This window comes from Lonchura striata, chromosome 20, assembly GCF_050655825.1.
Source record: "Lonchura striata isolate lonStrDom1 chromosome 20, ASM5065582v1, whole genome shotgun sequence".
Classification (NCBI taxonomy): Eukaryota; Metazoa; Chordata; class Aves; order Passeriformes; family Estrildidae; genus Lonchura; species Lonchura striata.
This window is the reverse complement of record NC_140722.1, coordinates 2,716,823-2,741,729: the sequence shown is the minus strand read 5'-3', so window position 1 is coordinate 2,741,729 and position 24,907 is coordinate 2,716,823. Positions and strand designations below refer to the sequence as shown.

At 51.2% G+C, this 24,907-nt stretch overlaps 1 protein-coding gene across 12 annotated transcripts in view; it reads left to right on the top strand.

Moving 5' to 3' along the window:
• RALY (RALY heterogeneous nuclear ribonucleoprotein) overlaps nucleotides 1-24,907 on the top strand; it is a 130,024-nt gene that overhangs the window by 86,353 nt on the left and 18,764 nt on the right. For all 12 annotated transcript variants that reach the window (XM_085557931.1, XM_021540449.4, XM_085557929.1 and 9 more), the window contains one exon: nucleotides 20,387-20,651. In XM_085557931.1, the coding sequence (XP_085414057.1) occupies nucleotides 20,396-20,651 (256 nt within the window). In that variant the 5' untranslated portion in view covers nucleotides 20,387-20,395. The remainder of the gene's footprint in view (nucleotides 1-20,386; nucleotides 20,652-24,907) is intronic.

Genomic DNA, 24,907 nt, shown 5'->3' with positions numbered 1-24,907 from the left:
AGCAGGTGTTGCCAGTGCTGAACTAAAACACTGCCCACATGTCTGTGAAAATAAAATAGCTGCACTTTAGTGCTCCACCAGGACGCTTTGGGAGTGGTGCTCGGCCTACCCCAAAATACAGTTTTTAGTCAATGAACTACTCATGTGGAAATGTTCCCAACTCTGCTCTAGCAGTGCTTTGTTCACTGTGTTCATAAAGCCATGTCCTCTGCCCTCCTGCCACCCTCCTTCACTCTCCTCACCTCACTTGTAAAGAAGAGATTCTTTTTGTCTGTGCTGTATAAAATATACATTGGGACTTCCATGTGGGATGGGCCAACCATTTTACTGGTCAAATAGCCTTCCCTCACAATAAAATCTTCCTGTGGGAGAAAATCCTCACTCCATTCATTTTTAAACATTCCTTGTAAATTAAGACCTTGGTATTTCCTAAAGCCTCTCGCTTCCCTGCCTCATCAGCTATAAGCTCCTAATCCCTTTAATCTGTCTAGTCAGGAGGCATCCAGGCAGTGGGGAGCTTTGTAAAGGTGTGGAAATCTCCCCAAATTCCAGTGTAATGCCCTCCTGCTCTGCCTTGGCACCTTCCTAACTGCGGGAGGGGGAGCAGGGAAGGGCACTGCACAGAGGGTAGGATGATGATTTCATGAGCTGAAAGCTGATTAAGAAGAAAGGGGTCTCTTTCCAAACCCTTTCCTCTCCCACCTCCTGGGAGTTTTAGCCCTCTCCACCACGTTCTGGAGGGACCATGCCCCTCTTTGGCTGTCTGGCACCAGCCCAGGGCCAGGACACTGCTGCTGAGCTGCCCTTGGCACGGCACAAACTCCTCATGAGGAGCTCAGGGTACAACCTGTGCAGAGCTTCAAGGTGGCCACTTTGAGTTTGGCTGAGGTTTTTCCACCTGTACCTATTTAATGCTTGTATTTTCCCATCTCTTCCTCATTGAGCTCCATTGCATTTCCCAGAGGCTGTAGCTGATGATTTAAACAGAGTGAGTAGTGCAATTTCCAGAGAAGTACTGTTTCTGAAGAGTAGAAATGAAATGTGATGGTGACATGAATTGTGTCATCCATGGCTTATCCGTGGAGCTTCTGCAGAAGTCCACTCAGTCCTTTGGTTTGACAGCATTAGATTCATAAATTCATGGAATAGTTTGGGTTGAAAGGTACCTTAAAGCTCATCTCATTCCACCCCTGCCATGGCAGGGACACCTTCCACTGTCCCAGGCTGCTCCAAGCCCCATCCGGCCTGGCCTGGGGCACTGCCAGGGATCCAGGGGCAGCCCCAGCTGCTCTGTGCACCCTTTCAAAGAGAATGAAAGTAGGTCCTGAACATCCTTTAAAGGGGGAACCTGTAGTTTAACAGCCAAAGGCTTATTCTTAAATATTTTAGATAAAGAGTTAGAATTACCTCAAGCTTTACCAAGGCAACTGGAGCCCCTGCTTCTGCCAGGATATCCTGGTGCTCACAAAGGGAGAACTCTGGATGTGAAACTGGAGAGAGACAGCACCATGTGCATGAGCTGTCATGTGTATGATAAATTACTAAAAAAATGAATTAAGTCAAATTATCCCTTAATCTGACCACCTGTGTAAATCAGGCCCCAGGACTGCCCTAAATTCCGTATTAAAGGAACACGTAAGAGGTAGCAGGTTTTTTAGGATTATCTGCCTTGCTTTAAAAGCAACAGAGGATCTGTCAGAACTAGGAGCCTCTCAGGCTGATTACCCCCAGTGTTAAGTGTTTGTACCTGGTTTATAATCTGACTTTGGGCTCACCCTCCAGCTGCTGGGTGTTGTCATGGCTCCCTTACGGCGCCTGAAGCCCTCAGCCAGGTCTCGGAGTAAATGTTCAGATCTCAGAGTGAAAACACATGTCCCAAGTCAAACATCTTAAAGAAGTCTCAGTTTAATGAAACCTCTTTATCTCTATAAACCCAGCTTGTGATACTGCTGTAGAGCAGTCCCTCTCCAGGGACAGGAGACCCTACAGGCCTTATCTACAGCAGATATCACTGCCACCATTGGCATTTCCAGGCTGCTTTTCAGGTGATTCACAGCCACGAGCAAACTTTCATGGCTTCATCTTGAACCCAAAAAGCAACTCAGTGGACTGTGGCACAGGAAGGTTAAAGATCAGAGTGAAAGGAAGAGAATGTTTCCCTGTAAGGTGTTCCCATGGGTACTCCAAAGGGGGAGGTTTTCATCTCGTATGAATTCTCTTCATGCAGAGCCCTCCCAGTTTGAAATGTCCTCTGTGTGAGCCACAGAGACAAGGAATTAAAGAACTCTAGAGGAGGTGACTGCCAGAGTATTTCCTCCTCTGTGCTCAGGAGTGAGGGGTCCTCTGGGCAGGGAGACAAACACAACTGTTAGGACTTCTTCTCTCACCCTCTTAAGTAGTCTGTTTTTTTAACAACAGCAAAAAAGAGCTTTTTAAATATAAACACTCTTTTCTCTTTATTCCTGCCATGTCTGAGGGACATGGCTTAGGGGTAGTTTGGCAGTGCTGGCATAACAGCTGGACTGAACAATCTCAGAGGATATTCCAATCCAGATAATCCTAAGATTCTGCAGTGTTTGGGGTACATTTGCTGTTTTCCACTGCAGAAGCATCGTGGGAGTTGTGGTTGACAAAATCAAAGTGAGCTTCACAAAATCCCATGATGCCAGGAGAAAGTGCTGGTCACCAGTGGGTTCCCAGTGCAGCCATGAAATGGGTGCCAGGTGCTGCCATTACAGACCCCACCTGCCAAGAGCCAAGCAGCTGTCACTGGTTTAATAAAACAAAAGCCATATGGATGGAGTGGGCTTAGGAAAACCCTTCAAAATGGAATTTTGTTCATTTTTCAGTTTCTATGCTGGCAGTGTGCAGTAATGGGGTCCTAAGCACATGTGGCACAGAGGTGTTGGCGTGGCTCAGACTCTTGTATAAAATAGAAAAGCATTACATGATAAAACCTCCTGCCTTTGCCAGGACCAGAGCGTGACCAGGAGTGTCACAGGGTTCATGGCTGTCCTGGCTGTGGGTGCACCAGGGGGTGACTCCATGCACAACAGCACCCTGGCTAGGTGGGGGATGAGGGAAAGGCTGAAATCCCACTGCAGTGAGCCACGAAATTCCATAAACCAGCTTGAATTCCCCATTCAACTTAATCAGCTCCAGCTCATCAGCGAGCCAGGGCTGGGCCCTGGTGTTTGTGTGCAGGAACAGGGGCACAGTTCACAGCAGCTCATTTAGCACTTGCAGATGAGCATCAGCAGAGGAATTGAGTTTGGGTTGGCTGCTCAGGGTTTATCCATGAGGGTCAATCACAGATTCCCTGGGGGGTTCATCATCCATCACACAGGAACAAGCCCTGGGCATCTGAGAGCTGAGGCTGAGCCTTCAGCACAGGAGGAAATCGCTCTGGAGCAGGAGCAGCGTGGGGTCTGCATCCCTGGGGGAGGGAAATCACAGAGGCAAACTCATCCAAGCAGGGCAGGGGGCACTCAAGGTTATGAAAATGAAATCATTCTTCTGCTGCTGCTTTCCCAGCGACTACTGCTGCTAAAATGAATAATTGTGGAGCAGCCGTATCCAGACAGATCTGTTTCTGCTCACAACTCTTTGTGACAGCCAAGGATCTCTGCAGAACCAGGAAAGCAAGCAGAGCTGCAGGTCACCCTGGCTTGAGTGAGCCCCAAAGGGTCTGGGCATCAGGGGTGAAAGGCACAGTCCAAGGCAGCCAGGTTTGCTGATAAAAGGTCAGTTTTGCCTGGGTTAAATAGGAGAAAAAAAGGCTAACAGGATGAATTCCTGCCTGCTTCTGTGTGAGGGTGAATGAGTTTTTGGGCATGAGGATGTCAGGCACACACAGGGCACTCAAGGGCTGGTTTTTGTCATCTCTGCTGCTGTCACAGCCAGGGTTGGGTGTTGGGCACTGCCAGCTGCAAGCCAGAGCTCTGACAGTGGTGTGGTGCAGCCCCACAGCTGCAGTGCCACATCCCTGCTCTGCTGTGGCTGCCCCAGGATGCCTCAGAGGCCTCTGGCAGAGGAGATTCTGCAGAGAACCTTGTCTCAAAGGTTTTTGTGACAGGTTTTGGTTTTGTGCCTGGAAAAGCAAGGTTTGCCATTGTGAGTGCCCCCTCCACCAGGCCCAGCAGTGAAAGCCAAACAGCCCATGGGCCTTGCCCTCTCCCAGAGGAGGAGTGTGATGAGGGTCAAATTGCCATTTAACGTGATCTAATTGATTTAATAAGCTGTTGTGTTAACAAGAAGCTCTCCAGTGTCCCCTGGCATCACCCAGGCTGTTTGAGACATGATGTGTGCCCTGCCCCGGTGTCACTGGGAGAGGCTGGGGGGCTCCAGCTTCGTGTGGAGCCCCCAGAGTGGGGCTGGGTTAGGGAAAGGGTCTGCAGAGACCTGGAGAGCTTCTCCCAGACTGGGGCTGGGTTAGGGAAAGGGTCTGCAGAGACCTGGAGAGCTTCTCCCTTCTGCCAGGACTCGGGGGCCAGCAGCCCCTGGTGTCTGGGGCCTGATGTCAGTGGGAGCAGGAGGAGGACCTGGTGTGAGGAAGATTTGAGCATTCCATGTGGGTGAGGAGTTGTAGGCTCCCCACAGAGTGTTCCCTCCATGGAATTTTAGCTTTACCAGGATGGTCTGTGGGGAGCTACCTCCATCCCAGAGCAGAGGCAGCAAGGTCCTGCACCCCAGCACTATGTGCAGCACCAGCTGCTCCCCCAGCAAGCTCTCCACACTCCTCCTCATCATCTTCAGGAGCAGCTCCCTGCATGGGGGATGCTCCCAGCGGCCCAGCCCTCAGCTCCTGCAGCCCTTCAGCCACATCTGCTGCCTGGGACACACTCCATCACCTCCCCAAAGCTGGGCCCAGGCCTTGGCTAACACTGATAAAGCCACACGGCCCTGGTTCCTGAGCCTGGGGCTGTGGCAGGGCCCTGCCAGCTCTGAGGAATGGTCCCAGCAGCTGTGAGGACATTTCTGTAGCTCTTTGTTTATGGATTCCAAGGGTCCCTGGTAATTGGAAGGTGGCAACTTCTTACACATAACAGATGAGGTGCTGGTGGATGGGATTTGTCATTGCTTCACTCCCCTACAGCAGGGAGGGCTCATAAGTCACAGCTGACAAATCTGTTGATGACTTTTAAACTTCATTTACAGAAAAGAATGACCATAATCAACAAACAATGATGGGCTACTAATCTTGCTGTTTTATTAAAAGAGGGTCTGTGTCTTCAGCCCCCTCCGTGGGAGCTGAATGCTGTCCCCAGGAAGGGCTGGCAGGGAGTGAAGGGGTGAAAGCAGCATCAGCAGAGTCCCAAGAGCTCTCCCAGCCTGACCCATCATCCTGGCATGCATGGCTGGCAGCTGATGCTGATGGAGGAGAGAGCAGCAGATGATGTGCTTTGATCTCAGCTCTGGCCCAGAGCCCGCTGACGTGGGAGGGAAATCCCAGACCATCAGTCCCCCAGGGAGCACAGCACCCTCTGCAAAGCCAGGCTTGGCTTTAGTCCTGGCCTCATGGACAGCGGGAGAGGCAAAGCCCAGTGGATGGGGAGCAGGATTTGTTATTTTCCATGAGGAAAAGGAATGGCTGCCACCATAGGCCTTGCTATAGCTGGCCCCTCAAGCAGCCCAGGTCTCCCTGTCCCAGCTGAGATGTTGTCCTTGGAGAGAAGGTGCCTTCCCAATCTTTGTGGAGCATCAGAGGTGGCATTTAGACAACCAAACCTCAGCAAATCCAACCAGAAATTAAGTGGGAGCCACATCCCAGCCACTCCGCAGAGATTTGTGTCTTAATTGTTCATGTCATTCTGCATATTGTAGGTGTCTGAAATAATTGTGAAAGTCAATCAGCTGGTAATTAACTCAGAGAGAAGAAAGGAGTGTGGCAAAACCCTCAGCTGGTAAAGGTTCTCAGTGAGGCTCTCTGAGGCTCCTCATCCCCTGTCCTGTGTTTGTGTGCAGGAACAGGGGCACAGTTCACAGTGGCTCATTTAGCACTTGCAGATGAGCATCAGCAGAGGAAATGAGTTTGGGTTGGCTGCTCAGGGTTTATCCATGAGGGTCAATCACGGATTCCCTGGGGAGTTCATCATCCATCACACAGGAACAAGCCTTGGGCACTTTGGCTTTACCAGGATGGTCTGTGGGGAGCCACTAACATCCCAGAGCAGAGGCAGCAAGGTCCTGCACCCCAGCACTGTGTGCAGCACCAGCTGCTTCCCCAGCAAGCTCTCCACACTCCTCCTCATCATCTTCAGGAGCAGCTCCCTGCATGGGGGATGCCACGAGCCCAATCTCTGGGAGCAGCTGTGTGACTCTGGTGGTGCCTGTGACGGGGAGTCCTGCAGCAGGTGGAAGGACAACCTTTTTTCCATGGCTTTCCCTGCAGGAGAACATGGACAGGCATTTTGAAGGCTCAGTCTGCTCTGGATCTCTGGGACTCCTTTGATCTGGCTGGGGACTGTCCTGCTATCCTCAGCTCAGGATTTTGCCAGGTCTCCTGATGGTTGGGGCTGTGCTGAAATCCCCAAGGACAGGAAAAGGCTGATTTCTGCTCAGTCAGTCAGAAGGAGCAGCCATAGCCCTCCTGGCTTGCAGAGGTGACCTGGGAGAAGAGCAGGACCAATTTGGCTGGGAAGAGCAGCTCTGGAGTGCCACAGCAGCTGTGGCAGCACAGGACAGCACCTCTGCTTACGAGATGAGGTTAGTGGTTGGACTTGGATCATCCTGGAGGTCTTTTTCAACCATAATTATTTAAGACAACAGTGGAGCTCTAAGAGGGGATTCTATCAGTGAAGCTCCACCTCCAGCAGCTCCTCTTTGGCAGCTGGGTGGTTCTGGAGTGGGTTAAATTGAATTAATTGGCTGCATGAAATGGGAGCTTTCCTGGAGCCAGACTTTCCCTCTAGTTCAGCATTTCCTTGTGGTGAGAGATCCACGGGTCCTTCCCACAGGGACATGGGACATGTTCCTGTCATGGCCTAGGGACAGGGGGATGTAGTGCAGCCCTGGAGCCTGGGAGAGCTCCTGGCCGTGGCCACAGGGGTTTGTGTGAGGAGGAGAGCCCTGGGCTCATGGATGGGGGCAGGGGATGCTGAAAGCAGCAGCAGCAGCAGCAGCAGCAATGCCAGTTCATTACCAGCTAAGAAACTTCCAAACTTGCTTTTCCCCATTAATAAATAAATCATTCGCTGTTAAAACAACAATGGGGCTTTTGGGGGGTGTTCATTAAGGAGCGTCAGCACCCGTGTGAGTGGGGGATGGAAATGTATTTTTCTGTTAGGCTGGGAATGATAAAGAATTAAAGAATAATTCTCAAGAAATTAGTCATGGCCAGCCATTAATGCGCATCTCAGAAACACACTAATGAGCTGGCTTCAGCTGCTTGTAAAAAAGGCCTTTAATTAGATTAGTGCATGTAGCATTGTCCAGTGCCTGGTAGGTAATCATCAGGTTTTGCACTGGTGGGATTACAGACGACATTCTATTTAATTGCTGTTTCCTTTTTATTTTCTTTCCCTTTTTTGTTTTGTTTTGTTTTTTGGTTTTTTTTTTTTCTTTTGAAGATTCTTTCCTCCAAAGAATTTTGTTTCTGTTCTCAAGCAGAACCTAAATGTTGTCCATGGAATTCTGCATCTGAAAGGGCTGCCAGACTGGGCTTATCTGATTCAATTGACCTTTAAAATTTATTTTGCTGCTGTCAAAAAGAATGTTGGTCTGTTCAGGAGAGATTTCTGAGATGATTGGAAGTAGAGACTCCTGAAAACTCCACTTGTTGAATATTCTGCAATCAAAGGATGCTCCTATTTGGGGAGGGAAGGCTTCTAGGAGAAAAGTGCCTTAATTTAAAATATATTTTCATGGAGAAAATGCTTTCAAAGACAAAATTTCAGCCTTGTCAAACAGATGGAGATGGTGGCTGCCCCATCCCTGGGAATATTCAAGGCTGGGTTGGACAGGGCTTGGAGCAACTAGAACAGTGGAAGGTGTACCTGCCTGTGGGAGGGGTGGAACAACTCAATCTTTGAAGGTCCCTTCCAACACAAACTATTCCATTATTCTTTGGGATAAAACTGTCTCCAAAGGGGGTGCAGATGAGCAGCTCTGGGGTGACCCCAACCCTGTGAGGTGAGGCCACACCTCGAGTGCTGTGCCAGCTCTGGCCCCTCAGTTTGGGAAGGACCTTGGGATGCTCGAGCACATCCAGAGGAGGCAGCGAGGCTGGAGAGGGGCTGGGAACACAAACCCTGTGAGGAACCCCTGAGGGAGCTGGGGGTGCTCAGCCTGGAGAAAAGGAGACCCAGGGGTGACCCCATCGCTCTGCACAGCTCCTGAAAGGTGGCTGTGCTCAGCTGGGGCTGGGCTCTTTCTCCAGGGGCTGACAGAACCAGAGCACACAGCCTCGAGCTGCACCAAGGGAAATTCAGGTTGGATATTAGGAAAGAGTTTTTCACAGAAAGAGTGATAAAGTTCTGGGATGGCTGCTGGGGAGGTGGTGCAGTCCCCATCCCTGGGTGTGTTTAACAAAGCCTGGATGTGGCACTGGGTGCCAGGGCTCAGTTGAGGTGCTGGGCTGGGTTGGACTCTTATGATCCTGAAGTTCTCTTCCAACCTGGTCATTCTGTGAATTCTGTGATTCTGTGAATTCTGTGATTCTGTGAATTCTGTGAGCTCTCTGCAGCATTTGGGGAAGCCCCAGATTTGTGAACACAAGGCAGGGTGAGGAGCTTGGACAGCTCCCACTGTCCAGCTCTAGGTCATCCTTTATCACACTTATTAGGAAGGATTTAATGCTCTAATGAATAGATTTTTAAGCTTCTACATGCATAAATAATATATAGGACAGATGGTAATGAGCCACAGCTATAAACCGAGTGCTGACCTGATAGACTTTGTGACTATTGTACCTTTAACAGCTGATTAAATACTTATTTAAACAGCTATTGATTATTTATGGCTCCGTTACGGAGGATTTCAGAAATTTAAAGCAGAGCCAGTTTTTCAAAGGATTGGCAGGATTTCTGCAGTTTGAAATGACTTGTTTTAATTAAAAATTAAAAAATGAAGCTCTTTGCACAGCAGGCTGAAGGAGGACGGGGGGAGCCACTTCTGTCCTCAGCCCTGCATCAGACAGGGTGGACCAGCTTTATTTTTTAATTTTATTTTAATTTTTTATGGTATTATAATTATTTTAAAAGTTGTTTATTTTAGTATAGAGGTTTTTGGTTAATATTAATTTGATTGTTTTAATATAGCTTTGTGTGTTATAGGGAAAAAGGTTTTTTAATAGTTTATAAGAGGATTTTAGTTTTAAAATTAAGGTGCTTTTTTATTTGGGATTTAATTTTTTATTGACTATGATGTTTTATGTTTTTTTTAATATGTTTGGGGTTTTTTTTTTTGGGAAAGGGTCTGACTTTGTGATATTTTTTTTTTTGGTTGGTAGTTGATGGGGCGGCCAGCAGGCACTTTGGGAAGGGGCTTTGGTTTTTTTGGTAGGGTTGTTTGGTTTGGTTTGGTTGAGATAGGGGTTGGGTTTGGTTGTGTTATTTGTTGTGTTGGTTGGAAGCGAGAGAGAGAGGGTATTTTTGTGATTTTTGGTTTTAATATGTGTTTTTTATGGAGCCGTGTTTAGTGTTTTAGTGGTTTTATAGCTTGGTAGTCATATAAGAAGGTTTTGGTATAATTTGTTTTAATTTTTTTATGTTAAATTAAAAAACATGTATGATGTTTTTTAATATATATTTTTCTATATTTATATATAAATATATATTTTTTATTTTTAATAAAATATAATATTTTATTTTTGGGGTTTGTGAAATATATTTATTTTTGGGTTTTGTTAAATAGATATATTTTTGGGTTTTGTGAGATAGATTTATTTTTTGGTTTTGTGAAATAGATCCATTTTGTTTTTTCAGAATATTCTCTATTTTGCGAAATATCTACTTGTATCCCCAGATTTATGGGGGTATTCTCACTGCAGAGGGGAGGGGTTCCAGGAGCTGCTCCTGCCATTGGCACAGGCTGCTCCCGGTGCAAACTCCCCGTGCGTCAGGCTGGCGTGAGCGGGGCAGCACCCGGGGCTGCTGCCAGCCCTCCTGCACAGCCACATCACCCGGGCAGCCCGGGTTACTGCTGGCACCCTGCAGGACACGTGCCCTGCTGAGCCAGGGCTGCCTCCTTGCTGTGCCCTTGTGTGCCCAGAGCCAGCTCGGGCTGCTGCAGCCTCCACCCGAGCGTGGCGAGGGGCACGGACACACGACTCTGCAGCTAATTCAAGCTGGAAAGAGGGTTTGTGTCTTCCAGCTCGTGGGGAGTTGTTGTTGTTGGACATGTGTCTTGGTTTGAAAAGATAGGAGTCTGTGAAGGAAGGCAAGAGCCTCCTGTGAAATGGAAAAGGTAATCCCCCTCCCTCCAAATTACCACAATTTCAAAATTAAAAGGCTCTCAAGCAAATATATGGCAATGGGAATAACAGTTCTTTACTAGGAAAAAACTAAAGAAAAATAAAGAAAAAAAAATGTAATTAGTACAAACAAAACTACTGATAGAGTCAAAAACCTGACACCCTGAGGAGTCAGGGTGTTCGTAATAGTCCAGTTAAATGGTGGCTGCTCCTCCTGGAGTGGCAGATGAAATGCTGCTGAAGTGGTGATCTGTAGAAGGGTGGAGTTTTCTCTGAAGGTCTGGTGATGGAGTAAATGGGCTTAGTCTTCCTCTGGGGATCCAGCAGGAAAGAAGCTGCTCCTCTGGGAATCTAGCAGAGAAGAAACTGCTCCTCTGGGAATTTAGTGAAGTGGCTGTTCTGATGTCCCAAAAAATGCTGATTTTATGCAGGTAGGGGTGCTTGGCTCCTCCCTCTGGGTGGAGCATCTCACCTTGGGATGATGGAACTTTACCAGTCATGCAGTGAGTCATTCAATGGTCCATTAACAGAAGATATCTCCCCGGAGCGAGACATTGTTCTTGGAAGAGGTAAGAAAACTGCCCAACCTCCAACAGATGGCAAATAGAATACATACTTATCTTACAAGCCAGGACAACATGAAATGAGTATACAGAAGCTTGGTAAGTTCAAAAGAGAAAAAGACCCAGTTTTATTCAAACATCCGACATCCACAGGTGACCGTGGATTGGAGGATGGAATTACCACTTCTCCAACCACACTGGTCTAAACATCAATCAATCAGTCATTTCTCTCCACCCAGAGAGAAATATGTAAACTACTCTATTTATAAATGAAATTGTGTGGGAACTCTGGGTCTCAGAAAGCCTGGGGCAGTGGCACTTGGGGATAGGGTTTAGGTGGTGCTGGGTGGATTCTGGGACCCAATGATCTCAGAGGTCTTCCAACCTTAATGATTCCATGATGTGCAAGATGGAGCCCTGGGACATGCTGGGGGAAATTCACAGGTCCTGTAGAATGAGCCCCTTGTTGGATGGGAGAGGGGACAGCCCAGAATGGCACGGGAGGGACCCCAGAACCTGCTCTGCCTGCAATGAAAGGATCCTCCCCTTCTGGGATGTGCTTGGTTGCACTTACAGGGGGAACAAGGTTTGCAAAGGGACCCCACAGCTTCAGTCTGGCTCCTGCTGAGCTCACCTCCACCTTCCCAGCCCTCCCAGCTCTCAGCACAGCAAATATTCCCCTAAAATACAGCCCTGAGCCTGCAGAACCAGTCTAAAAATTGTGCCATCTTTGTCTACCCCCTTTTTTAATAACTTCCCAGTCCTTCAACACTCATGTTTGGGAGGATTGAAGCTGCTTCCCCAGCAAACCCAAGCACTGCTTTCCTCCCAGTTGATGCTGTTTATTGGAGCTCCCAGCAGTGAGCAGGATCTCCCTGTTCTCTGTGGGGAGGGCTGAGCCCTCCAGGTCTGTGTGCAGGACTTGCTGGGGACTCAGGAGTTATTGAAAAGAGTGCAGGGTTTATGTTGGTTATTAAAGCAGCACTTCTGAGCTGGGCTCTCATGTCTGGGGGCTCACTAGGAAATGGCTCAGGGCTCCCCAGGGAGGAGTGACTGGCACTGGGGGTGGCAGGGACCCTGCTGCCCAGGGCTTGTGCAGCTCTGTGCTGCCCATGGAGCTGGGCAGGGCAATCCCCTGCCTCAAAACTACCTTTTTCCAGCTTAAAGAGAAAACAAAACAGGAGCAGATTGGCCAGAGCAGCTGTGGCTGCCCCTGGATCCCTGGCAGTGCCCAGGGCCAGGCTGGACAGGGCTGGGAGCAGCCTGGGACAGTGGAAGGTGTCCCTGCCATGGCAGAGAGTGGGACAGGAAGATTTTTCAGGTCCCTTCCAGCCCAACCATTCAGTGATCCTGTGATTCTCCTAAACCTCTCAGAGCCAAGGAGAAACCTGATGGCTGCCCAAAGTGAGATCCTCCCCGTGGGACAGCCATGACAGTCTGTGCTGGGGAATGTTAACTGCCCAGGCCTTCCCTAAAACTCACCTTTCTGGCTGCTTGCAAGAAAGTGCAAATCACTTCTGTGGTGCATTTCTGTCTTCCCATGTAATGCTGCTGATTCAGCCTTTATGTTCATAGAAACAGAATGGTTGGGGTTGGAAGGGACCTGAAAAATCATGTTGTTCCTACCCACTACCATGGGCAGAGATACCTGCCACTATCCCAGGCTGCTCCCAGCCCCATCCAGCCTGGCCTTGGGCACTTCCAGGGCTCCAGGGGCAGCCACAGCTGCTCTGGGCACCTGTGCCAGGGCTGCCCACCCTCACAGGGAACAATTCCTTCCTAATATCTAACCAAAACTGACCCTCTTTCAGTTCAAAACCACTCCCCTGTCTCCTGTCACAATAGACCCTACTCAGAGTTTTGTCCCCATCAAGTACCAAAATTTTCTGTGCTGCTCCCTTGTAAGTGGCAAGAAAGATATTTGGACATGAAAGGTTTGGGACGAAAGCAGCAAGGGCAACCTCCAAAAAGCAGTGAGGTCAGGGCTGGGGGTGGCCCTGCACAGGAGTATCCGAGATGGTTAAAAACACCTGAACAAGGTGCACCCCACTCACACTGGAGCTCCAGCCATGCTGCCAGACACAGGTTGTTGGTGCTTTTTCCAATACCCCAAATACCAAATTTGCTCAAACCTGGCAGGGACCAGGTTTGTCCCTGTGCCCTGTGCTGGAGATGCCTGCAGGATCTCTGCATTTGTCACACCTCCAAGCTGGAAAAACGTGTGATGGTGTTCCTGGTGGAGATGTGGGCAGGATAGAAAACCCAGGATGGAAATCCCCCTTTCCCCTCCTGTGAGCAAACATGATGAGAGGGACAGAAGAGCCAGGCTGCTGCTGTCACACCGACACCAAGAGCTCCTGCAGGACGCAGGGGGGCTGGGTTTGCTTTTTGCTCTCCCTGCTCCTGCCGTGACAAACCTCATGGGGTTTGCAGCCACCTGGCTCTCAGTTACCCGGCTGATGTGGGAGCAGGCACTGGGAGCAGGGAGGGCACAGCTGGGCAGCACTCCAGGGCCAGCCTTGGGCTGCTCCTGCCTGGAACAGCAGGATTTTTGAGGGATTCCTGCACGTTGGCCGCAGAGGGACAGTGTGTGACATTGCTGCCAGGTGTGCTGTCACAGGAGGAGAGGAGAAGCAGAGGCAGAGAGAGGAGTTTGCTGGCATCCATCCCCCTCCTGGCATGGAACAGGGGCATGTGCAGGTGGGCACAGCCTGTCCTGGGGTGTGGGGGCTCCCTGGGACCCTGGAGTGGCCCTCACCTATTGTAAATGCAGGTGAACCCAGTGGGAAGAAATAATGATGTCTGACTCCAGTTCAGAAGGCTGAATGATTTCTTTATTATAACTATGCTATAATACATTAATATACTATTTAAAGGAGATACTAAAACTACATACCTACTTTTTCTAACTACCATAGCTAACTAACTCACAACTTGTGACCCTCTCTGAGAGCCCAGTCCCAGGTGGGTTGGATTGGCCATCAGGCTCAAACAATTCTCACCAGAATCCAACCAAGCCATCACCCCAGGTAAACAATTCTTCAAACACATTCTACATAGGAAAAACAAGGAGCAGAAATAGAAATTGTTTTCTCTTTCTCGCCTCTGTGCTCCTTTATGAAAAATTCTGAAAGAAAGAAGGATGTGCCTGTGACACCCTGAAAAATGGCACAGGAGGATCCTTGAATTTCTGGGGTGCAAAGCTCAGCTAATCCCTGCTGTATTTTCTTCTCTCCTGGTGGTGGCACGCAGGTGCCCTCGTGCCCAGCGGGATGAACCCCTGGGGAACCTTGGGTACCTGCCAGGCTCCAGGGCTGTGTGGAGGCTCAGCTGGCAGGGCTGGTGGGCAGAGGGTGATGGAGAGCCCAGCCTGGCTGCAGATGGACGTCCCCAGCTGCTCCTGGGTCACCGTGGTGTGGCCTCAGTGCTGTCCCCTGGGGACTCACAGAGTCTCTCCCTGTGCAGAGGGGATGGCACAGGCAGGAGGGAGGGAAGGAGGAAGCAAGGAAAGGGGGAAGGGAGTAGGTTCAGATTGGATACTTGGAAGAAATTGTTCCCTGAGAGGGTGGCAAGGCACCAAGGGTGCCCAGAGCAGCTGGGGCTGCCCCTGGGTCCCTGCCAGTGCCCAAGGCCAGGCTGGATGGGGCTGGGAGCAGCCTGGGACAGTGGGAGGTGTCCCTGCCATGGCAGGGAGTGGCACTGGATGGGCTTTAAGGTCCCTTCCACCTCAAGTGATTCCGTGATTCTAGGAAGGGTAGAAGGAAGGAAGTAAGTATGGAAGGAGACATCTTACTCCTGGCAATCTCATCCTTAAGTCTCCTTGTGTCTTTGGGGGTAATTGGAACTGGGACTGCCACTGCAATATCTCTGGAGGCTTTGGTGAGGCTGGGGGCACACCCCTTTCCACCCTCTTCTGCCTGGACTTCAGTTTCCTTTGCAGAAAACAGGGATAATCCTAATACTCTGTCCTTGATGTTCTCTGGGGTGCTGGAGGTGAGGAACCCCTTTATACCTTTGTTTATTCATGTCCAAATCTCCCATGTTGCCTTTTGTCTTTTCTCTTTTCCAATTCTAGTTCATCTTGTGGCAGTTGTGGGATGGGGGATAAAAGGTGAAATCAAAGCCATGGAAATGCTCCTGCTGATGCCAGCAGTGGCTATTGGAATGTCCTGGAATTACCAGGAAAATGTGTGTGTGCTGTGTGGGTGTTTCTGACCAGACACATCTGCTGACTCAGCCCTGCTGGGTGTTCCATGGTGGCTGGAGAAGCTGCTCCCCTCCCTGAGCTGTGGAGCTGTGCTGTTTCCCAGCTGATGGCTCTGCTGGATCTCACCTGGACACACATTCCCTGCTGGAATGCAGGGAGGGGAGTATGAAACAGCCATGGTTAAAATGCCCTTTTCCAGCTGTTAGAGTAAGGCCAGTGAGAGGTGCCAAGTGACTGCTGTGTTTAAGAAGAAATTCCAGATGAGTGGGACAGAGGAGAAAGGGAGGCTGATTTCTCCAGGGGATGCCATGTGTGGCAGCAGCAGAGCTCCGTGCACAGGCTGCTGGCACAGCAGGGCCCAGGGGGTTTGGAGACGCCAGTGGTGGGGCCCAAACCCTCTGAGCATTCCCAGCCCTGTCCTTCCCTTGTCCCTGCTGCCAAATCCCTGCTGGATCCCTGCGGGCAGGGCCAGCAGAGCGTGGGCAGATGGCCCTGGAGAGCTCCCATCTGCAGGGACACTGGGGTCCCACTGCCAGCCCTCCCAGCAGCGTGGCCATCACCCTGCCTGGCCTTGGCCTGGCCATCTGGTGGCCCTGCCCCACGTCCCATCAGCCCAGGCAGGTCCTCTGCACAGACCTGACCTGTCCCGAGGTGGCCCCGGGGCCACTGGGAATTCCAAGGGATGAGCTCCATGCTCTGGCACTGGTTCCTGCAGTGTGGGGTGTCCTACCCTTAGGTACAGCTTAAGTGAATTCCTAAGTGAATTCCCAAGTGGAAGTTGCTCATCCCATATCCAGCTTTATGGGACTGTTGGGATGCAGCTTCCCAGGTGGGCAGGAGAGGACACAGCACAGGGAACAAGCACAGCACAGCTGCAGGAAGGTCACAGGAGCCAGACAAGGAGGGTGTCATGTGGGGATTGGCAGGAGAGGCACAGGTTCCCCTTTTCCAATGCCCCTCAAACTCCATGGCAACAAAAATCTTCATCTTGGGAGATGCCTTAGGAGATTTCCTTCTCCAAGTGAAGAGAACCTTCCTGCCCACATCTCACCTTCATCCAGGTCTTTTTTTTAATAGCAAACTAGGCCACAAACCTAGGACACAAACCCACATGGGGAAGGGTCCACTGACAGCTGCAGAGCTGGCTCACATGGCACCTGCTGAGAGCCCATGAAATTTGGGGGAAAACAAACGTTTTATATCCCCACCTGAATTCCAGCCTGCTCCAGCCCAGACACAGAGGCAGCTTAACCCTCATCCCTCCTACACAGGCTTAGAGAGCTCAGCCCCTGATGGAATTGGGGTTTGCAGCTGCAAACAGCTGGGCAGAGCTTCATGCTCATGCAAATATTACCTGACTGGGCTGATTTGTCCTTGGGGGGGCTTTGGGCTTTGCCTGATTTAGGACTGGGGGGTAGCAGCAGTAGAGCTCTGCAGTGCTGGGGTGTGAAAGCAGAGCCAGGAGTATTTGGTGTGAGTGCTGTGTCTGATTTTGAGGAAGGGAACATTCCTCAGCAGGGACAGACCTGGAAATTATTTCTTTATTATAACTATGCTATAATACATAGCATAGGTGCTGGCAATGGTGTGGCCAAACGTGACCAAGCTCTTTTCTCCTGTGCAAAGTGACATGGTTGGTGTCTGCCCTGACTTTGGGAAGGCTTTGGACACAGTCCTGCAGCATCCTGGCACCCAGGTGGGCACTGCTGGGTTCCAAGGATGGGGAGAAGGGCACAGACTCTGCCCAGGGACCAGGGGAATTTCTCAGAGGTCTGGAAAGAAAAGGAGGGCCATGGGTGGGTAGAAAATGGGTTGGAGACTTGCCCTGACTCCAGCAGATGAGGCTGGAAAAGTGGGAAGGCATCCTGTAGAGGGGCAGCAGCTTAGAGGGACCAAGGATGTCCCCATGGCATGGCCTGGGGTGGGGAAAAGAGGTGCCAGGGCAGGCTGGCTCTGAAACAAGAAAATACAGGTTTCAGGAGCTCCAGGAGTCACCAGGTGTAAAGCCACGGGCTGGAGCCACCGGTGTGACAGTGAGGGCTCGCAGCAGGTCTGATGTGTCCTCGGGGCAGCAAGGCCACCCAGGGCCACCTGGCTGCAGATACCTCACAAGTGTCCAGGCTCTGTGAAGGTCCTGCACAGCCTCAGGCACTCCCAGCATGTTCAGGATGGAGATTCCCTGGGCACTGGGCACCCTGGAGCAGCCTCCAGCTGGGCTTGGTGCAGATACTCAGGATTTCTGTGAAAGGAATCTTTGAGGCTTGAGCTGGGTGCCCAGAGTGACCAAAGAGCTGGGAAGAGCCTCCATTTCTCCCCATCTGCACCAGTTTCCTTTGGGAACCTCTTCCAGGTGGCACTGCAAAAATAAGTTCAAATAGAGATCATTAAACAAGGGCTGATATAGGGGTGGAAGTTGGAGCAACACTTGCCAAAGGCTGAGAATTGAATTCACTTAGATTCCTTTGAAAGTCCTGTCCTTTGGCTATTTTTCCCAGTGTTTTAAGGAAAACTCTGCCTGCCAGGAATTGGTTTTAAAGCAATAAAACAAAAGTATCTGGATATTTTAATCTAAGTGTGAAAAGCAAAATACAATGAGCCAGATTCAAAGTCTAACTTTTTTTTTTTTTTTTTTATGATTGGATTTAGCAGGCAGATTATTTCCAGCCTCAGTGGCAGGTTAATGGAGTGGCAGGGGTTGGAGCCAGAGATGTATTGTGGAGCCACATGCTCACAGAGAGGCTCAGCCTTGCCAGGTGTCTCAGTGCTCGGTGTGGCCTGGCTGTCGGTGGTGACAGGGATGGAGTGTCCAGCTCTTCGTGAGCCCTGGCAGCTGGGCACAGAGCCCATTGCTGGGGGATGGCTCCAGCACCCTCAGGCTGCAAACCCCCTCTGCCTCTGGGGATGGGGCAGTCTCCTCCCGTCTCCCTGGACTGGAATTTCAGATGCTGGGATTTAGAGTGGTGCTGGTGAGTCCCAACACTGCTGCTTGTCTGTGTGGGCACCCTGGGGCAGGGTGGGACTGTGGCAGGAGCAGATCCCAAGGGGCTGGGAGGCCAGAAGGGAAAACATTTGTTGGATTATGCTCTTTTCTGACCTAGAGATGGAGCAGCTGAGATTTGATTTTATTTTCAGTCTCATGAGAAGGGTGAGATAATACAGGTGTTATAATTTATGTCATTACAATCAGAAATTAACTATTACTTAATTACAATACCCTATAAGTGTTTCTCGGCCTATCAGCTTTAGCTACTTCTCTCAAGTTTTTCTTGAGAATTTTCTACAAATCCCTTTCCCACAAACATCCCTGAGGAGCCAAAACAGGGCTCCCCTGGCGAAGGGTGAGGTGGGTGTGATGGTGCTCTCCCCTCTAACAGAGGAGAGAGAAGCAACCAGAGATTGTGTGTCCTGTGAGGAATCTCTGTGCAGGAGAGCACAGAGAAGAAGCAGGACTGGGGATTTGGAAAGTCTTGAATGCAACCCCAAAATATTGTGGCCTTTTGGCAGGCTCAGCCTGCCAGAGCAGGGGTGTAGGAAAGGAACTGCATGGCCTAGGGCTCAGCAAAGCTGGAACATCCCACACTGCCCTGGCAGAGCCTCAAGCAGGCTGGGCTGGGGCAGCAGAGCCTGCCAGGGCTGGGGGACAGGGGGCACAGCGCCCACAGGGGCTGCACCAGTGTGGGCAGGCACTCGTGATTAGCAATACCAGGCAGTAATTGCAGCCCAGATGCTCAAATGCACATTTGCTGTTCAGGTCCAGGCTCAGAAATGGCCCCAAAATGTGGTGGAGAGGCAGCACATGCAAATAACCACCCCTCAGTTATGAGCAGTTGCATTTTGAACCTGAGGCAGTAGAAGTGTTGGATTGCTAAAGGCCAGCAAAGCAGAGGCAATGCATCAGGAGGTGGAAGCGTGGTGTTCCTTGAAGCCTTCCTGCTTTCCAGCCTTTCACCCTGGTTGTCCCTGCTTTATTCTGAAAGGTGCAATGTCACCAGCTGTCCCCACCTCGGACCAGGCTGTTCAGACTTGGGCTTGGAGCCAGGCAGAACCAGGAGAGGAGCTGGGGACTACTAGGCAGAGGACACCAGGCCCTGTGGTAGCAGCACAACCCCTGTGCCAGGCTTGGGGACCTCCAGAAGCTGTGGACACCTTGGTGGTGTTGTCCTTGGGAGTGGGAACACCTGTGGTTGCTGCAGGAAGGGACTGGGGAAGAGCAGCACCTCCGTGTGCATCACAAAACACCTTGCACAGCTCCTGGGTCAATCCCACACTCTGTGTGTGCAGCAGAGCAGGAGTCCCAAACTTCCCTCTGGCTCTGGAAGGTGGGAACCCAGCTGATCTCTCTGCACAGCTGTGGGTTTTGCAGGAGTTGGAGCAGACAGGCCACACTGCCTTGGGTTTCACAGGACTTCAGCCCTGTCCCTCGTGCTCAGAGGGCAAACCTGTTCCCAGTGCTGCCCAAGGAGGAGTTTGCCGTGCAGCCACGGGAAAGGGTTGGCTCCCAGCTGATGTGATGTGATTTCCAGGCTAACAGTGACACCTCCTGTTTGCACAAAATCCAGCCCGAATCCCGGCGTGCAGGCAGCGCTGCGCGGGTGCCAGCAGGAGTGTGTGGGCTGATCACTGCTTACGTGTCTTCTTTCATATCCAGAAACCCCAAGTCCCCTTCTGGTGTGAGTGTGGCCTCACAGGGACAAACCCATCCCTGTGCATAGTGGGGGCTGGGAAGTGTTGGCAGGGGAAAGCCTGGAAAAGTGGGCATGAACCAAGGTGCTGGATGCAGACTGCTTCAGAAAGAGTTCTTTGAATTGTGATTTAGCATAGAGATGGTAAAAGCTTTGGTGCGACAGCATTAAAGGTTTTACTTAGATGTGAAATGGATTTAAATCTTGGTTTCACCCCTAAAAGCAACCTTAGAATCACGGAGTACCCTGAGTTGGAAGGGACCCACAAGCCATCATTAAAGTTCAGCTCCTGGTCCTGCGCAGAACCAACCAGGTGTCAGCCTGATCAATTAATTTCTAGCAAGAGTTTAGGATTGACTGTGCCAGTGGTCTCCCAAGACTCAGAGGCTCCTAGAGATGCGATCTGCCCCACTGTGACCAGTTGAAATGGAGGAGCTGCTTCCTCCACTGAGAGCTTTGCCCCCAATCTATTTTTCTGTGAATTCCTTCTCACACCCTCCTGACTCCCCACCTATCCTTGCAGGCATCCAAGATGTCCTTGAAGGTGCAGACCAGCAACATCACCAACAAGAATGACCCCAAGTCCATCAACTCGCGGGTGTTCATTGGCAACCTCAACACGGCGGTGGTGAAGAAGTCGGATGTGGAGACCATCTTCTCCAAGTACGGGCGCGTGGTCGGCTGCTCCGTGCACAAGGGCTACGCCTTCGTGCAGTACTCCAACGAGCGGCACGCGCGCGCCGCCGTGCTGGGCGAGAACGGCCGCGTGCTGGCCGGCCAGAGCCTGGGTGAGTCCCCTCGCCGCGGCCGGCAGCCTGCTGGGTGGGCTGGGCCTTTCCCCAGGAGCTGCTGCTGTGCTGGGCCTTTCCCCAGGAGCTGCTGCTGTGCTGGGCCTCTCCCCCAGCAGCCCGCTGGGTGGGCTGTGCTATGCCCTTTCCCCCAGGAGTTGTCACAGTTAAATCAGAGATGACCCAGACTCAGATCAGAAGGCAAAGGGTTAAAAGCAGCCCATTTAGTCAATTGGTTCAGTACAAGTAGGTCCCGATTGGTCATTTAATCAACACATTTCACATGATTGGCTAATTAAGAAGACATCCATTGGTAAACAACTTTAGGAGAAAAACAACTTGCTAAAAACCGCCACTTGTGTATTATTTACCATTTTCTCTCCAGCTCCCTAATATTTCCCAGACAATTAATGGGAATGCTTATCTAGCTTTCTCTCTCTGACCAGACGGTCACATCCACAAGTAGCCTGCTGGGTGGGCTGTGCTGTGGCATTTTTCCCCATTTTTGGAAAAGAAACCGGGGATCATTTTAACAAGGAGGTAATATTTTGGGGGTTGGTCTCTCTCTCCAAGCAGCAGCTCACAGGACGAGAGGATTGAATTCTGTTAGTAAATTTGTGGATGACACTAAGCTGGGAGGGTAGGAGGGCTCTGCAGGGAGACCTGGAAGGGTTGGACGGATGGGCAGAGTCTAACGGGATGAAGTTTAATAAATCCAAGTGCCCAGTCCATTTGGCCACAATAACCCCTGCAATGCCATGGGCTGGGGATGGTGTGGCTGGTCAGAGCCCAGGCAGAAAGGGACCTGGGGGCACTGTTTGTCACCTGGCTGAACATGGGCCATCAGTGTGCCCTGGTGGCCAAGAAGGCCAGTGGCTCCTGGCCTGGATCAGGAATGGTGTGGCCAGCAGGAGCAGGGAGCTCATTCTGCCCCTGTGCTGGGCACTGGTGAGGTCCCACCTCGAGTGCTGTGCCCAGTTCTGGCCCCTCAGTTTGGGAAGGACCTTGGGATGCTCGAGCACATCCAGAGGAGGCAGTGAGGCTGGAGAGGGGCTGGGAACACAAACCCTGTGAGGAACCCCTGAGGGAGCTGGGGGTGCTCAGCCTGGAGAAAAGGAGACCCAGGGGTGACCCCATCACTCTGCACAGCTCCTGAAAGGTGGCTGTGCTCAGCTGGGGCTGGGCTCTTTCTCCAGGGACTGACAGAACCAGAGCACACAGCCTCGAGCTGCACCAAGGGAAATTCAGGTTGGATATTAGAAAAAGCTTTTCATGGCAAGAGTGATAAAGTTCTGGAATGGCTGCTGGGGAGGTGGTGCAGTCCCCATCCCTGGGTGTGTTTAACAAAGCCTGGATGTGGCACTGGGTGCCAGGGCTCAGCTGAGGTGTTGGGCTGGGTTGGACTCGATGACCTTAAAGGTCTCTTCCAACCTGGTCATTCTGTGAATTCTGTGGATATAAAAGTAGATTTTTATTTGAAGGATTTCGGGGGCAGTTATGGAACGATGTCCACAAAAACCCACCCCACCATAACAGGGGTGAGTACATGTTTATAGGTATTAGGAAATTAGCATAATTTATAAAAAGCACCAGTCAGGAGCACATGTGGTGATGCAATTCCCCCCCAAGTCAAGCCCCTTCTCTGGAGTCCCCCTGGGCACTGGCTGTTCCCTGTCCACAAATGGATCTCCAAGAGTTGTTCATGGCCTTGGTTCCCAGGAAGAACCAAGACAGCTCTGGGGTTCTGTACCCCTGGGGCTTGGAGCTCTGGATTTTGTTTGGTTTTCTGTCTAGGGAAAGACAATGGAAAATTACTGGGAAAATTAATCACTAATACAATTGGCTACACAGCTACAAATACATGTGTGAAGAGTACAGAGAACATACAAAAGAACAAAAAAGGCAAAACCCAAACAGCACCAGTTCCATGGGAGATGGTGAAGGGATGGCTAGTGCCCAGTCAGACTGGGATGTTGGATCTGTAGAGAGGGTCAGAGATGACCCAGCAGGGCCAGAGTGGCAGGGCAGGGTCAGCAGGACTCCTGCCAGGCACAGAGCTGGAGACCAGCATTCCAGCAGCACCCCAGGCAGGGCCTGAAGGCTCTCAGCTCCTGTGTAGGATGGGATCAGAGGCTTGTGTGACATTGTGGCCCAAAACCTCAGCTCTGGGCTGTGACTGTGGGAGCCAAAGAGCAAAACCACAGTTCTGGGTCATCCCATGGCCTTGTGCTGGAACTGCTGGGGAAGAACAAGGGTGGGAAAAGACACTGCCCGGTACCAAAGACATGCACAGGACAAGGGGAATGGCTTCCCACTGCCAGAGGGCAGGGATGGATGGGATATTGGGAAGGAATTGTTCCTTGTGAGGGTGGAGAGGCCCTGGCACAGGGTGCCCAGAGCAGCTGTGGCTGCCCCTGGATCCCTGGCAGTGCCCAAGGCCAGGCTGGACAGGGCTGGGAGCAGCTGGGACAGTGGAGGGTGTCCCTGCCATGGCAGGGGGTGGGCTTTAAGGTCCCGTCCAACCCATCCCATCCTTGGATTCAGTGATTCCCTTCCTGGACCAGGCCTTAGCCTGTCAGGAGAGCTGATCTGCACACCAGCTCAGCCTAACTCCAGCCAGCAGATGTTAAACAAGAGAACTTCCCCCACGTCTGCACTGCTGTGGCATGAGAACTAACAAGCAAATCCCCTCAGCTGCATCTTTGCTTTTTCAGATTGCTCTGAGGTGTCACCAGCTCCAAGCTGAGAATTGGAACTGGGGAGAGGATTTTTAATGAAAAATGGTGATTTCCAAGCCTGCTGCAGGCAGTGAGCACTCAGGAAAGCAATTTGCAGCCCATTCCCACCCTGCTGCTGGCACAGCAGCCTGACACAGGAGGTCATGCTGAGGCCATGCTGCTTCCTCTGAGGTTTATCCAGATACCAGAAACTTCTGCTCACTTCTCTCGAGCTCCAGAGAGCGGAGCTGCAGACCTGGCAGAGCTCAGCGTGCCAGGAATGCTTCCAGCCCAGGTGTTGCCCTCATGTGCAGCCTGAGCTAGGATGGAGAGAGCCTTGGGGAACCCAGGAGCTCCTTGTAATGCTCCAGAGAGACAGAGGAGATGTGGCCAAGAGACAGGGAGCACCTGGTCACTTAGCTGAAGAGAGAGATGAAAAGTTTGCTGTGAGGAAAACCTCCTGTCAGAAAACCTCTGAAACCCCTGATCTCTGCTGGTCCCAAGGACCTGGAATTCCAGAAGAAGGCAGAAGGACTGTGTGATAGCTGGGTGTCCTGTTCATGTTCTGGACGAGCTGCAAACTCAGTTGCCTTTGATCTGCATGGGCCAGGCTGAGCACAGGAGATCTTGTCAGGCTGCTCCTGGAGGAGTGAGCTCTGGGATGAGCTCTGGGGTGTTCCTGGAGGAGTGAGCTCTGGGATGTTTCTGGAGGAGTGAGCTCTGGGATGTTCCTGGAGGAGTGAGCTCTGGGATGTTCCTGGAGGAGTGAGCTCTGGGATGTTTCTGGAGGAGTGAGCTCTGGGATGAGCTCTGGGATGTTCCTGGGGCAGTGAGCTCTGGGATGTTCCCCTTGCAGGGGAACCCAGGAGAGAAGAGCTGTGCTGAGACAATCAAGGCTGGAAGCTTTTCTCTAAATAGAGGAGGGGTGGCCGTGTAGGAACGAGGAGAGGGAGGACAGGCAGGGACTGCCAGGGGACACTGCAGACACCCTGCTGAGGGGACTGTCCCTGCAGGTCCTGGCAGCCTCTGGGTGCCTTCTGCAGTCACCCCAGTCACTGCAGGAGGCAGCTGCCATAGGGAGGCACTGGAAGCTGGATCCACACCATCCCCTGCCCTTGCCACGTGGACTGAAAAGCAAAACATCCCCACTGAGTGTGGGAACAGGTGCCTGGGTATGAGCAGGAGGGATCAGTAATGCTTGGGGTGGGCAGATGGAGTCAGTGATGCAGAGGAGGGAGCCAGAATGGGAATGAGAAGCAAAATCTGTCCAGGCTGATGTTCCTGCTGAGCTCTTGTCTCTCCTTTTTCACTCTCAAGGGAATCCTGTGGGATCTGACTGCCCATCACTACCATAGCTGAGAGTATAAATTCCCTGCTGTTGTCAGGTGCCAGAGAGGGCTCCACAGGGCTCTTTGTAGCAGTGGGGATCAGCAAATGAAGTGTATTGGTTTGAAAAGACAGGTGTCTGCCAAGGAAGGCAGGAGCATCCCCTGAACTGGAAAATGAAAGCTGTTATAATTTTGAAATTAAGGGGCTCCC